At 36.7% G+C, this 16,636-nt stretch overlaps 1 protein-coding gene across 1 annotated transcript in view; it reads right to left on the bottom strand.

Moving 5' to 3' along the window:
• The window catches only part of ESR1 (estrogen receptor 1), a 111,873-nt gene extending 96,981 nt beyond the window's left edge, over positions 1-14,892 (bottom strand). The window contains exon 1 of the mRNA XM_026044399.1: positions 14,396-14,892. Coding sequence (XP_025900184.1) covers positions 14,396-14,829 — 434 coding nt within the window. The 5' untranslated portion in view covers positions 14,830-14,892. The remainder of the gene's footprint in view (positions 1-14,395) is intronic.
• Positions 14,893-16,636: the final 1,744 nt, after the last annotated feature.

Below are 16,636 nucleotides of genomic sequence, written 5' to 3'. Positions count from 1 at the left end.
GGGAAAAATGGACTTCAAGCTCAGCAAAATTCCTAATACATTATTTTATTTCACCTTTAAAATCCATGAGTTCCCTTCAAAAGCACTGTATAGTAACTTTGCTAAATTAATAAATTACAACAATTCAATCTTTTTTATGGATACAATGTGCTGTCAATATTATGCATTCACATAGTCCAGAAATATGCTTAAAATGGACTTACGGATCAGATCCGTGCAAAATTGGAAGTTGGAAACTGCTCTTTTTTTAATGCAGTACTAATTTAGATCCAAATTAGCCTTCAGCTAATTTCATGTTAGTCTGCTCTTGTGTGTATCTGAATATAAAGGGAACTAGAAACTGATCTCAGACCCTCTGATTGTAAGTGTAAATTATTTTTTTACTGTATCTTCTTCTGCAATCTTACTCCTTCTATACAGCAGCTGTGCACAAGTTTAATGGCAGAAATTTAATACCAATATCCTCCAAACATTCAAGGGCTAAACAGGCAAAGAAGAGAAGAGATTGAGAGTGCTGATAGCACTGAAATGGGGATCAAAAGAGTAAAAGTAGCCATTCGATTAATTTTTCTCCATGACATTTTTACTGTAGAGCCTTACACAGATAAAAAAGTTGAACAGTACATCCTGTACCTGAATATTTCCCAGCTGCAGAAATACCTGCTGTAAACATTACTGTAGTGATTCCCATGTAATAATTCATAGTATTTAGCACATAAATACTCAAATATGCTGAGATGATTACTGAGTAAAATAAAGCTTGTGATTCAGATTTACCAATCACTGACATACTTGAGCTCTTTTTCATTAGATCCATACTTTCCTTTTTGTATATTTTAATATTGTAATTGGACATATTTTAATTGGACTAATGTGTGCCTAGCACTAAACTTTAATGGGATACTGAAGATCGCTTATGACCAGACAGCTCAAGTTAGAATGAAAGAATAAAATCTCTGAATTTCAATCTGAGATTCAAATTGTTCTTATGGCTCTTTTTCCTCTCCTTTTTTTTCAGCATTGATATCATAAAAGCATCAACTAGTTGGCAGGCACCAATCTGGGGAATTTCCCTGGGAAAAGAAGATTTTCCCCAGTGAATCTGGAATCAGGTCAGCTCTTCAGAGACCACCTCCAGCATCCATTCATTTTAAGCCACTGTGTGACTGAAACATGATTTTCTCAGAAAACATGAATCAGAGCTGTTGGAGAGCGCTTCCCACTTATTCCTCTCCATATCCCTCTGTCACGAGCAAGACAACTCATTCTGCTCTGCTCTCCTGCATCTGATTTGTGAAACTCCTCAGATGCATAGCTCAGATGCTGGGCCTGTCTCTTAGGCAATAGAGCTTTCAGGTTGTTTGTCATTTCAAGGTTGTTCCACATTTGTTTACAATAAAGTGAGTTAGATAAAGGGGAAACAAGGCATGTATGAGTCAGAAAGTGTTTCATACGTGAAAACAGCTTGAAATAATTAATACCTAATGCTGCCATTTAATGAATAATAAAAAAGCGGGTGCTGGCCATACAATTATGTTCCAATTCTTCTTCAAAAGGCAGTTTTAACTAGATAATTTCTCTAAATATTGTTTTTGGGAAAAAAAAACAATAATCTGATTTTCGATCAGATTGATCTGATTTTGATCTGATTTTGATCAGATGATCTTTGTGCAGGTGCATACCTCTTCCTCTGAGGACTAAGATCTTCAGGGCTTTGCTGAAACACAACCAGCAAAATCCTTAAATTCAGAAACTGAGAGTTTCTCAAAGAGTACATATCAGAAGGAATTAGAAGGCATGGAAAACTGGTGCATTAAATCTTTTTTGCTGTGCAGTCATCCCTTATTTAACTATGAAACAAATGATTTAAGGTAACTTAGTATGCAGTTATATATGAGGACTGAAATGGAAATTTATGCTGCATTTTTTTGTGAAAAATATTGAGTACATGTGTTTCACAAGCCTTTGTGACAGATTGGTTTTGGTCAGTTTAATAATTGCTGGTTTCCAAAGTTAGACTCACTAAATGACCACCAACACAATACTCTGCATGTTTGCTCCCTTGCTTGCATGGAATATGTGTATCCTCATGTATTCTTTTTTTACACAGTATTTAAGCCTGCTCTACTGTCTTATTGATTTTCCATGTCTGACTTTCAATAGCTCTCTTCATTACAATAGCTGGCTAATTCACAGAGAGCAATGAATGTTTCTTCAGAAGACTCCCATGTGGTAAAACATTAGTATTTTCATTTCACTTTAGGGAAGTATGCAGAGAAATGTAGAGATTCACAGATATCAATACATAAATTTACTTCTAGCATATCTCAGCTTTGGGAAGTCTGATGTTATAATCTTAATAATATCTTATTCTATATTCTATATATATTCTGCATATATATATATGCATAATATATTTATATATGCATAAGAATTTACCTCAGTTTCAAAGAAAGTAAAGCGGCAAAACCCAAAGGAAAAAAATCTCATTAAATCATTCTGACTGGCAATCAGTGTTTTAGGAGCGATGGAAAATTACATCAATAGCACAAACTTCTGTCACTTGGGCTATTAGAGTAAATACTAACCAGGGAAGTCTGTTAGGTTCTGGGTGAATTAGTACAAGAACGAAATGCAGAAGCTTCACACATTCTGCATAGCCACAAGATGCATATTCCCTTTTCTCCCTCTCAATCTTCTTTGCCTCCTGCTCTGCAATGTGGGCCTGCTCTGTTTCAAATGTGTTTTTAAGCCCTGGCTCCTACTCAAGCCTCAGGTCCAAGTATATATCTTTTCCATTCTTCCCTCTATAAATCTGATTCAGTTATCCTTCATAGTTTCACCTTCTAGTTTACTTCCTCAGCCCATCCCAGTCTCTTCTGGTTCCTTACACCATCTCTAATTTCTCCTCCTAAATTGCTCCCTCATTTCTTTGTCCCAATCATTCTCTGCTAGTTCACAACAGCCCACTACATTATCCTTACCTGAGATTCAGAGCTTCTATTTTATCATCAACAGATCAATAGAATAGAAGAAAAGATGCTCTTCTTATGTTTTTGTGACACTAGCAAGATTCTGGCTAGACAGATAAACTATAAGGTGGGTGTAAAATGTCTAGACTGCTGTTCTCAACAGGTGGTTATCAGCAGTGTGAAATACAATTGCTGTCCAGCTACCAGTAGAATTCATAGTGATCAAGACCAAGGTGGCTATTTTATTAATGCCAGGTATAAAGGAATAAACTTCACCCTTAGCAAGTAGATTATCCCAATACCCAATTTGAGGGGGGCAGGCATGGGAGGCAGGTGGTTAGATATACTGCATAGCCAGGCTGCCAGTCAGGCTGGAGAAATGGGCTGACAGGGGTTTCCACACTGTAATATAGAGCCCCAGATCTGGGACAGAATAACCCATGGAGTAGAATAGGGGGGACTAGAAAGCAGCAATGCAGAGAGGAGCCTGGAAGTCCTGGTGAAAGCTGAACAGGAATCAGCAGTGTTCCCTGCCAGCAAAGAGGGCCAAACACTTACTGGGCTGTCCTAACCTGAGTGTTGACCAGAGATCAAGGTCTAGAAACAACTGACATGAGTTGTAGCAAAGAAAATTGCAATTATACATTAGGAAAAAGTGAAAGTAGTTCAGCACTGTAGCAGGTTGTCCTACAAGGATGTGAAATTATTGAAGATACTCAGCACCCTCAGCGACTTGATCTATCTTTGAAGTTAGCTCTCAAGATATTCTGAGGCTCTTCTGACTTAAATTACATTCTTCTCAAGCCTCAGTAATCTGCCTCAGCCAAGAGTAAGAATTGCAGGGAAAGTCTTCTTCAAAGCCATATTCCTGTGCAGGCAGCCTCACGCATTCTGGTAGGGAAGGGTTTTGCAACCAAGGCATTATAGAATCACTGACAGAGGTGGAGTGTGAATGATACTGATGAAATTCCATACAATTTAGCAACCAAATACAAACAAAATCCTACTGTGTGAAGTAAGATCTCGTAGCTTATACTTCAACAGATTCCTTGGGAAGAAACAAATAAAACATCCCTGACAGCATCTCAGCGCTGCCAAATACCAGAGCTTTATCTGTAAAACAGAGGTGCCTGAGTGGCCCAATGAAAAAGGATATTTTTTGGTTGAGGGTGAGGGGAGAGAGGAAGAGGGAAATTTATCTTTTATGTATATAAAGTAGATACATACACGTCATATAGAAAAAGAACAAATATTTCTTTCCCCTACCTCATACCCAGAAAGCTGAACCCTTTCTGTCAAAATGTTAAAAAAAATCAACCTGAGACAATCACCTGAAAATATGAGGCAAATCTGGAAAGCAAAAGTAACCAAAAAGAAAAGAACTAGTTGGATCTAATAATAAGAAGCACTACTAGTGATCTGCCTGTTAATAAAGTGGAATTTTCCTATAGGGTGTTTAAAAAATCTCTGTAGAATGATATTTATTTTCTTTTTTTTTGTTTTGTTTTCATCACTTGGATAAAGAAAAATAGCAATAATAATTTATTAACATGCAACTTACTTTAGCAATATTTGATTTTTTAAATCACAATATGTCTGGCATGTATTCTTAACATACACCAGTTACAACTGTACTAATTCTCAATCTTTTCCATTAAAACCTTCAGATACGTTATTTTATATGGGTTTCTATGTCATCATGTTTCTCTACGGTGTTAGAGACCTTCTCAGAAGTCAAGCCTTGCTAGAGTGATTTCATATGTTTAAGATTATGCTAAACCACCATTTGCAGAATTTGGATTCTTTTATCCATTATCCCTTATTATCTATTATCCCTTAAAGTATCGACAATAAGATGAAAATTGGATTAGATTTCTTATAGCTATAAATGGCCAGAAATATATTTCTACCTGTATATTCTAAAAAATACAATTTTTGCAAAACTATAACAAGGCAATAAATATGTTGCTATACATATTTGGACAAAAGATGTATATATTTTTTAATATTTATACTTGGTGTATATTTGGACTATGTATTTTTGGTACATATATATGGACTAAAGGAGGAGTATCATGCTACTGCAGAATACAGTAAAGAGATAAGGCTTTTCTTCAACATACTAGTTCCCTAAGGACACCCAGATCTGGCACACGAGCTCAGCCATTACTGTTCTTGGTGACTGCTAACCATTCTCTGGGCACAAGGATTATACAGTACATAATTTGAAACAGAAATCTCACTGTCAGGACCAAAATGTAACCAGTAACCAGAGCAGGGAACACTAAGTTGAATTAATTCTCTTTGGACACAAGTTGATACAAATTACTGGGTAATAATTAGATATAGTGCTTGATCAAGATAACTGCTAGCATAAGACAGTAAAATAAATGTATTAAATACGAGCATTTACTAGCTTTAAAACTAAAAATATACAGGACAAGATATTATATTACATTTCAGTTTTGTTGGATATCTTTTTTGTAGTTCTGCTATTCAATATTAGAGTTCAAAGCTGATCTTTACAGTTAGCACCTTCTAAGTTTACATCTGTACACAGGGCAACTGTGGAGAGGAACGTAAATTGTAAGTGTTTAAAACTAGAAAATCTGTCATGGTTTTACAAATGAGTAGGTCTTGCCTCACAAAACTGAATTTCATTATAAGTTCAAAAAATTTAAAAAAGAAAAAAATGAAATAAAACAAAACAGAATTTAACTGACCTATATGTATGACCCTGCGTGTGCAAGAAGGCTGGACTAGATGATCTCTAAAGGTCCCTTCCAACTTCAAGGATTCTAGGATTTTGTGATGTAAAACAGGCCGTGGACAGTATCTGGAAAACATAGCCTGAGTTTCCTAGGCTTGTTATTTAAGATTTGTGGCCTAAATTATATGCTGCATCTTCTGCTACTTTTTTTACTGCATCTTCCCAATTATTCAAATCTACTATGAGCTGAGACTTTTCCTATTCTACAATAGATTTCCCTTTTCCTTTTCTCCCTAGTTTAGAGATCCCCTTGTATCATCTCACACAGGGCTCCATAAGCACAGCTTAGCAGCACAAATCAATAGTGAAGCTGGCTGTAGTGAATAAAGCAGCATCTTGTAAGACCAGATGATAGGCAGTAATAAAAGAATAAAGGGAGCACTGTGGCACAGACTATTAAGGCATTGAAGGATCATAAATGAAAAAAGCAGATTGTCCTTAGGAAATTCAGTTAAAAACATTTTTTCTAGCTGGATATGATGATTAACATGGAAAAAATATACTCCTTACTCACATAGCTTATGAGCAGGGAGTCAAATATGCAAACATTACATGTAGCCAAGGGTTGACCAACTCTGGTGTGTCATCCTCAAAGAAGAAAGAAGTGTCTCCTTTGCAGCACTCAACAGTTACTCTACACAGATGCTGCTGCCCGAGTCCTACGAGGTAAGTTCTAATGGTCAACACTGCTTTGAAACACCAGCACATGGAAACAAAAGGAGATATATTCCATCCAAAAGGAGATATATTCCATCAGTATTGTCTGGCATGGACCAGGCTGTGCTCTTCAACAGTAGTTGTGGTCAGAAGCAGAAGGGGATACATTTACCCTGTTACGTGGATAGGAGTGAACCACTATGAAGAGATAGTGTGTTGTAAAGCATATGCTGGGGTGAACAAAAGAGAATCCTTAAATTGCAGGATAGGTGGAACAATAGCAGAAGTGCTTAGAGATCTTTAATAACCCAAGAAAGAGAAGGATGAACAAGTTGTCCAGTCAAGTGACAAGCTAAAATCATGAACAAAGCCCACCTACCTGAAGTGCTGAACATGGAAATAGACCTCCATATCTAGATTTCAGCTGAATATAAGCCTCCAAATCAAGGTTTTAACTGAATCTAAGCCTTTCTAATGTGAACAAATCATTCATTTAGTAGCTGTTTTCTTGCTTTCATATAAGTTGGATCAATAAAGAGTGGATATTAAATATGATTAAGAACAATTACCCCAGCATCTTATCATTAGGTGCAATGATTCTGAATGAAGTTCCTAGCTCACTTGTATATGAGATTAGTACCAGGTGCTCTTGCAAGGTGGGCTGAGGGTTGAATACAGCAGTGTATTGGAGTATTAATAGGGAGCAATTGGATTAATCAAGTACTTGCTAGTTCTTCAGACTCTTTCTGGGAATCATGAAAATTAGCAGGAACGCAAACATCATCTCTTCCAACCCATAGAACATTTGCTGGGCATGGGCAAAGTGGTCATGGTTCATCATCAGCTGCTTGCTTAGGAAATTTTCTTAGTTACTTCTAATGCTCAACCTTCACTGCTATCTTCTTTTGCCAATAGCTTCTAAATAGAGAAAATAGAGGAGGCATCTTATTTACACAGACCCTGGTTGTCATGTTATTAATTAAGATTGCCACCCTAATTGTTGGAAGACCACTGGAAATGTTATGTACAACCATTTAATGAGATATTCTTATTTAATTTCCAAGTTGATTGATGACATTATTTCCTTAATCCTGTAAAAGGTTAAAATAAACTGTCCAGATTGCTCCAGATTAATCTGTTAAGAAGGGATTTTATTCTGCACATTAAGTATTATTTTATTTTGACTAACGTGCATCACTGTAGGTGTGTTTGTTGTAGATTAAACCTGGCAAGGAGTATCTCCTGTTCTTAGACTGGCAGTGGAAGAAGAGAGCTATCGAGTCGGATACTATAAGAGCCCTCCCAGCCACCAGAATCTGAGTGTGAAAAAAAAAAAGCAAAAATGCCTTGCCTGATGTCACATTGATCAGTGTTCATAAGTGTTCATATGCTATGGTAGATGATGACCTTTTTCAGTTCTCTGGAAAGCTCATCCAAATAAACAGGGATAGATCACAACCTCTGATGTTATGTTTTTTTCTGGAGGCTATAACACTAAGGATGTTCTGGACATTATCTGATTTTCTTTTACAATTCCCTTCGGAAAATGTCTAGGGGGCTGAGGTTTTCTAGGTGGAAAGGATTAGCATTAATATCAAATGAATACTGGAAACTGGCCAAATAGTGGCATTGCCTCTCATGACTAGAGAAGGCTAAAAAATCCAGCTCACAGGGATAGGGGAGCTGTCTCTGTATTTTGTCATGTTTTGCATTGAACTAACTTTCCTTCAAGTATGGCCAGCTAGCAGTGTCTTTTGCTGAATTATGAAGGTGGAAGTAAGAAAATGCAATAAAATCACTGAAATATAAATAATGATAGTTTTTCTCTCATTTGCTTTTAGTCTGAATGTTGTAAATTGTTAGTAGTTTTACAAAAATAGACAGTTGCTTTTATATGTAAGTACTTGTGCACATACTGATCCTAAACAGAATTAGTATGATAAGAATGTCCAGAGTTTTAAATTATATCAGTTTGGTGATGATGTTGATTAAATTTGGGCCTTTTTTGACTAAATACCTGATTAGGTGTTAGGCATTAAGCTGGCATCCTCTAGTGAATATTTTGTGTTCTAAATCAGAGTTTACTTCCAAATAGTAATGTAGTAGCATCTACCCAACATGAGAAAGCACAAGTCAGGAACAACCATAAAGAGCAGCACTTAAAACGAAAATGCTGAAGGACAGCATCTCTGCTCTAATCTCAATTCTAATGTCTGAGCAGATAACAGAAAATTCCCTGCAGACACACGAGTCATTTGTTTCCTATTTCATTGCCAACAATATCAGATTACCTGGTCCCGGTTTGTTGGCACAAGCAGTTGCGCTTCACTTGTAGGATTCTCCTCCCTTACACGTGTTAGGAGCTATGTCATAGTCCCTGTAGTTCATGTAGTTCATAGTCCCTTACTGGTTCATGTAATCTTAAATGCCAAAGTTCTGGCATTTGATGTTCATTTAGAGACTGCTGAAGGAGCTGGTGCCAACAACTAATGCCTTCCCTATCAGAGCAGATATGGCCAGCAGTGTTTGTTATTTCAATAGCCTCAGAGCAAGAGTGACCAAGGCCAATGACACAGAGTCAATTTCCCTGTCTTCCTCTCAAGGGACATAGTGCAGTGTCAATCTGGAGGGAGATTAGAGATTTTAACCATTTTGCTCCTTTAGAAAAAAAAAGACACACACACAGGATTAATTTTATATAATCTTCAATATCTCTATTTAGTATCCTTCATAATTCAGGTAGGTTTTTACACAAGGATAAGCCACCTTAGTCATCTTTATAGTATAGAAAAAGAAACTTGAACTTTTAGAGCCTAATGCACTTCTATTTTAACCATGTACCTTGCAAAGAAATAAAGTACATGTTTACAGTGCCTCTTTCTTTCTGTGTGTCTGTAAACTAAAAAGAGAGTCGTGAAGTGACTCATTGTAAAGGTCTGCTGTTGTCCACATCTCATGCCGTGTGAGCTTCCCCAGTAATGATCCCCACCGTCACTCACCTACTACTCCCGAAAGGCACAGGTGCACAGTCGGTCCTGTGTCGTATCCAACAGCCCTATCAGACCACACAGCCTCCCACCAGATGCCTTGTGAGCAGAAACTTGAATCAAGCCCTAAGTGTCTGCATTTAATCAGATGAACTCCATCGACATGGGCTGCTTGGACAAACATGGCTTTTAGCAATAGTTTTAAATCCATGTGGGAATAATTTGGCCTCTAGAACATTTTTTTTTCTACACAGATCATGCAGAAAATAAATCAGCTAAAGAAGGAAAGAGAGTTTTTCTCAATAACTGATTTAAAAAGGGTGCTCAGAGAGATCAGGTGAGATCCATCTCCCTACTTCAGCACAAAAAATGATAGTTAGGTGAGTGTCACTGCTGCTTTACCCCTTTCGGCCACTGCCTGGCCTTATTTACAAGTATGAGAAGGTGCAGCTCTTCAAATATATGGGTTAGTACAAGCACACTTGCAGTGGGATCCGCACCAACATATTCTCCACAGAGAGCTGCAATCACAGAGAATAGTGGTATTTACATGACCCACATAACTGTAATATGTCACTACCTCAGAACATTTAACAGGCTTACCTTTAAAGCATTCCTATAAGATAAGGAAATATAGAGTTATTCTATATATTTCATTACAAACACCTATTGCAAAATTGACGGAGATATCAGGACAAGCCTTGAAAAAATAAACACTTTGTTCAAGAAACTGTGGTCAAACTTCACGCATACTGATGCTTACTGAGAAACTTAAAATAGATTGACACTTTATAGAAAAAAAAATCAATAAAACAAAAACATCCACTGCGGTACTTAGTTATTCCCTTATGGATGCCCTCACAATGAATAAAAGAATATATCCTTTTGTTTTGCATTCATTGTAACCTTCTTTTAATTTCAAAATTTAGGAAAAAGATCTTTGTTTAGAACTCAGTGGGAGCAGCTCCAGAGTTTAATACTGAACCAGAAAAGATAAAAAAAGAACAAAATGAAAAAAAAAAAGAAAAAACAGATTAAGATATTTCAGTTTTCAAACTATGATGGGTTTATGAATTACATCAGAAAAGGGAACTGTCTACATTTGCAAGCTTATTTCTCAATTTTAGAAAGCATTAAAAATTAAAGTTACTATCATAATGGTTGGAATAATAGTTTTATAATAATGCAGTATTAATTTCAATACAACAATTAGCACTACAGCTGAATAAACACTTTATTATTTAATTTGTACTCAGAGCTTGAGGCACTAGAAAATATCCACAAATTAGTCACACAAAGTGAGGAAGCAATAAATGATTTTTCGTCTGGTATTTCTATTTTTACTTTGATTTGCCCTGGCTCCAGGTTAACAAACAAGTCCTTCATCAGGAAGCTTGTAGTTTCTGCATGGGTTTGGAGCAGGTATGGAAGCAGCACCAAACTCACTACAGAGAGCTTGAAATACAGACAAGATTTTATTTTGGATCTAAAAAGTGCAAACTCTGTGGGATAACACAGAGAATATCACACATGGGAACAACAAAAAGGATCCATCTGCTGTTGTTCATAGGAATTTACTGAGATAAATCAGCTACTGAATGGCTTCTCTGCTTTTCTCCGAATGCACCAAAACCTGCCGAATTGCACAAGGAAATATTTTGACCAAAACTCATATATAATAGTTAAGATCAAAAGAAATTATATAATTAGTTTACAGCCGTGAGCAGAGATTTTTCTTTAATAATTATCAAACACTACTCGACATTCAATAAAAATGATTGCTAACAAAGTGATAGAGAAAATAACATACATGTAAGATCTGGTGAAAATTAAAAACATAACTATGTTTTTGCTATGCCTTCTCCCCCTTACTGGAAGATACTGACACTGTAAGATAAGAAAGAGGTATTTTAGTTTGGCTCCCTGTAAAAATATCCACAAGGTCAGACATAAAAGACAAGTTAAAGACAGCACAATTTGAATTAATTGAGCCTTCTCTTTTCTCAAATCCTGCTCTTCCCTTACTTAGAAACTCCAGAAATGAGGAGATTGGTGCATTTCTTGTGTTTTTCTATTCTGCTCGATATAGAAATCTGTCATTAACGTGAAATAAAAGGCAGAAAAAGTCTTTTGAAATGGGAACATAATTTGAAAGACAGTTTAAAAGAAACGGACTATATGTTCTGAATTAGTATCTGTGTAACTGTATGTCTATCTACTGAGTATGCTTGAATACCTATTAATAAAATCAAACCACATATAACATTTTCCTCCTAACATTCATTTTGATTTAGTGAAGATTCTTAACATTTTCTGAACCTGTAAACAAAATGTTATTCCTGCTCCAGCCTACAATGAGCATTTATTGTTCTAGTCCCTTGTATCAAAGAATGCATTACTCCCATCTCAAGTCCACAGTACGACAGGATGCTGCAGTGCAAAGAGCACAATTCTGTTGCACAAAAAGGGTAAATAAGAATTCTGGAGCAGTCTTTCTGGGTCTTAGGTTACATTATTTACTACAGCAGCAAACAACTGTAACATAAACTGATCGTGATCTATTTTAWTTTTTTTTTAGAGGTTTTGGATTGCTATTTTTTGTCTTCAGCACTCCTCCTGCTATGTTGTTCCAGAAAGTCACTATTTCAGTAGTTATATCTCTTCTAATCTCCAGCATCAATTTATTCCTTGCCAGATTGCACTGCCTCATGCTTTCTTCTCTACCATAATCCAAATGAAACCAATGAGATTAGCCAAAAGAATATAGCAAATTGGAAATTCACATGTTACATTAGTTTCAGAAGAACTTACTGTTAAAACTCATGATTAGACTTTTAAATATTTCATAGACCCTGACCACATATTCAAATTATTTTTAAACACTCTATTTGTGTTTGCATCTGTGCCAAACTACAGGAATAAAAATCCTAAAACATAATGTTGTCATGATGATAACTTTGTAAACATAGTCTTGCTGAAATGAAAACAGCAATGCTTTTATCAATTTAATTCCAACAATATTGAGCTTGTTAACACAAGATAATCATAGCAAGTGCTCAGATGCACATTTCTTATTACCACATAAAATCTACTTTACAGAATTACAGCTGGAAGGGGCCATTAAATCATTTCTATAACTCTGTACACAGATAAACCACCTGCATATCCAAGATCATAAATTCACCTAATTACCCCTGCATTAAGCCCCATCAATTCTATATGGCTAGAAATTTCAGAAGTACCAAGAGATGGGGAATCCAGCACTGCCCATACATGTTTCCTCCAGTGTTCAAACTTCACTGTTTAAAAAAACACATTGTTTTTATTTTGAAGTGCCTCCTTTCAATTCAGTGTTTAAAAACTGAAAGGGCTTTATTTTCATCTTTCAGTGTTTCCTTCCAGATTATTCTTCTTGTGATTTTTGTTTTATTCTACTGAAATAAAAACTCCTAAATATACTGTAAGCCCTGCTTGCATATTTCAACTTCACAAACTCCACTGTTTGCATATCTAAGGTCACTTACCCTTTTCATCATAGGTTTGCATGGGACATTCATATTAAAACTCTTGTAATCTAGAAAAAGTGTAGTTTAATGCTAAAATCACCAGTTCTCACAATTTTTGTTCTCCACTTATTCACTCTTGATAGAGGTAATACAAATGTATTAAATTGTTGTATAAATTGCATTTTGTTCAAATCAATTTAGTTAACAGATCATTTTGCTGGACTGTCTGACATAACCGTTATCTGTCTTTTCACCAGTCTGTTACTGTCTCCTCCCCAAAACTGATTAATCATTTTCAAAAAGTGCAATCATCATCTGCTTTTTTGGACTAGATTCAGCTGGTCTTACTCAGGCTAAATTAAACTTTCTTTAAGGACATATATTGCTGTTTGCAGCAATATGTTATACTATGCAAATAAATCTGGCAGTGTCTGGTCCACAACAGGGAAAGAGTAAATTGGGTTTTTCTTATTCCCATTCCATTTCTATCAATCTCATCTGTATCTCCCAAATAAACTGAAAAACAGACAGTTTAGATGAAAAATTATATCTAACTATTCAATTTTGATTCACTGGTATCTAGTGTAAACTGCTGATGTAAAACTATGCTATTAACAATACTATCACCAGCATGGATATTGGTGTTGATTTAACTATATTTACTTGGAAGCTATAGTTCTATCAACTTCATCCACTTTAGAAACTATGTAAATGTTTCCACAACTGGCAATAAATATTAAACAAAATTAAATCAATTCCCCCCACCCATTCTAAGACACTTTTATCCTTCTATTCCAGACAAAAACGACCCGTGTGTTATGGGAAAAAAAATTACAAGAAAAAGAAATCTATTTTGAAAAGCAACGTGTCAGATCTGTGTTTAATATATTTTTTTCTGCAGTGATAAATGCAGGTTATCAGGTATAGAGCTCTTACAGCAGCTCGTGAGGGTGGCTAATGACTGAAATACTGTCAACTCCAACAGTTTGATTAGGAAGGATACTGCGCCTCTGAGCTACTTCCTATACAAGTCACTTCTCACACTTTAAAGAAAGTGAGAGCAGAGGAAGCCTCTCTCAGCGAAGAGCTGAACAAACAACCACTTACAGTAGAAATGTGTGGTGGCAGAAAGATTTCTTAGCATACCTTAGATAGCTATTCTAATATATATATTGCAATAGGGAGTCTCCCTTTTTTTAATCAATTAGGATTTCATATTTTCCCAGGAAACGCTCATACTCATCTAATTCATTTCTCATATACATATGGTTTATAAAATTTATAGCTTAGAGTTGCAATAGCAGTTTTGTTTTACCCTGCACTATTTTTTATGGTCTAGTTATCACGGATGATTCAATCAAATTACATGGTCCCTTACACATAACAGAAGTTTAGTGCATACATATTTTAGTGTATACATAATTTTCTCCGCATATATGAATAAAGAAAAAAAAAAAAAGAAGAAGGAAAAGAGAAAGGAAAATTATTGTATGTATCATTTACCTGTAGAAAGCTGGGGGAGCAGCTTCCCTCATTCCAAAGCTGCCCTGGTCGTTCTCAAGGTAATAGGGGACCTGTTGGCCGTGGTGATGGATGAAGGGGGAGAGCTGGGGTGCCGTCTGCAAGAAAACGACGGGGCTTGGTGGGACATTGTTCAGCGAGTGAAATCCTGCCAGGCTGCTGGACCCGAAGGACTCAGAAGTAGGGGCATAACTGAGAGTCGTAGAGCTGTACACGGGCGCGGCAGTAGCAAAGTCGTAAGCGGCCCCTTCTGGGTAGTTGAAAACCCCAGTCTTGTTGCCCTCCACGTACATGTCGCTGAGCGATCTTTCCAGGGGGATCTTCAGCTGAGGTCTGCCCAGTGTCTCCAGCTCCGTGCCTTGGATCTGGTGCAGCAGGGTAACTCCAGAGGTTTTGGTGTGAAGGGTCATGGTCATTGCTAATGGCAGTGCACAAGGAGCATATCTGCTTTTATTGTCAACAGCGAGATCAGCAGCTGGCAGTCCACCTAAAAAAGAGACCAGAACCTACTCTGAGGCTCAGCAGAAATCATACTGAAGCAGCTCTGCACAGGTATTCATCTAATCTCGGCAAGGAGGAGGATACAATCAAAGGCAGAGTGAGCACTGAAAACCACATTCTCTCTCTCTCTCTCTCTCTCCCCCTCTCTCCCCTTCTCTCATTCTCTCCTTCTCTCCCTCTCTCTCTCTCTCTCTAACTTTTAAGTACTCCTCATCTGCACTAATACGCATTACAAAGGTGCTGGCCACAAGCCAGGAACTCTTGCCTTGTGCCGACATTGGTTTAAACATCACTTCAGAAACAATTAGTTTTGGAGTTACACCAAATAATTGTCCCACTAAATGTTACTTTCTTCTTACTAGTGGTTTGATTTTTCACTTCAGGGTAGCCAGCGCTCCAGAGCGCCTAACGGAAAAGAATGCTTAAATCAAACCAGGAAGACTAGTCCAGTGGTCAGCCAGATTAGTGCCTTTTATTTCCTCAGCAGGCTCCAATCTATCTCTGTTTATCTCTCCTCCTGTTTGATTCATTTTCATGTTTGCTAGAAATATGTAATGTGTACATTGCAATGACCCTGGCTAGGACTATGCTGTAACTGAGATATGGCAGAGCAGAATGTGGGTGCACGCTTGTTTGTGTGTATGCGTGCCTGTGTGTGGCACTAGCCTCGGTCAACAGAACTAGCTGGCAGAAACTAAAGGATGTGTGATATCTGTATGTGGCAGAAAAGGTTGATAGTATGCTCTCATCAGGAATAACGTCAGAAATCAGTGATAACTTGCAGCAACTAACCTAAGTGTAAAAGCAACAGTGAAAACATGAGGGAAAGCTTTAGATTAGCCTGATGATACCTGTCTGTTTCTTCTGGGGCTGTAAAATGATTAAACAGAGCTTCATACAGATTTTATCACAGTAACACCCTAACAGGAAAAAAAAAATAATGGTTTGATTACATGGCATGGTGAATTGAATGCAGGAAATTCTTTTGCCTATTCCCATAAACAGAAGCTCAGCAAATGTGACTTTTGAAATCAGACTGGAAAATCAAGTAATCTAAAATTATCATAAAGGATTAACAGTAAAATAAACATGAATGCTTCTCAAAGTTATATTTAGAAAAAGAAAAAGGAGAGAGAACATAATGAAAAGGTGTGGCATGCATGTTTCATCTTGCAATCTCATTCCATGTAATTTTAACTTTGCATAAACCAGTTGTCCTGAACCAACGAAAGGAAAACCTCTAAAAACTGCTTCAAGTTCTTTAGCATTATTGTTGTGGTCTGTGGTCCAGTCAGTGAAATAGACTAATGCCAGCCCTAAACACATTAACGTAAGGGCTCCAGTGAGTATGGTTTCAGCGCTAGTAAAGCCTGTGCTGTGCTTAAGCAACTCTATTCAGCTCAACCTTCAAAAGATTCAAGAAACTGAAAATCTTTGTATGTAGGTCACTAATATATATCTTCAAGATAACTTTACTAAAAGTTATCTTATTTATTAACACTATATTTTCATAGCTACTAAAAAAAAGTTATTTATATCTGCAAGATTAAACTGAAATAATATACATTAGTACCTCTGCATACACACAGCTAAGACAACAGCACACACATAAATAGGTACTTGATAGTTCCTCACCCACCACCCTCCCTACCCTGTTCAAATATCAGATTGTAGACTTTGATCAGAGATAAGCCTGTTTAAATAACACTGGACTAAACATGT

Source organism: Nothoprocta perdicaria, unplaced genomic scaffold, assembly GCF_003342845.1.
Source record: "Nothoprocta perdicaria isolate Ctin4 unplaced genomic scaffold, notPer1 scaffold_36, whole genome shotgun sequence".
NCBI classification, from domain to species: domain Eukaryota; kingdom Metazoa; phylum Chordata; class Aves; order Tinamiformes; family Tinamidae; genus Nothoprocta; species Nothoprocta perdicaria.
The sequence above is the reverse complement of the archived record's forward strand: the minus strand, read 5'-3'. Positions and strand labels throughout refer to the sequence as shown.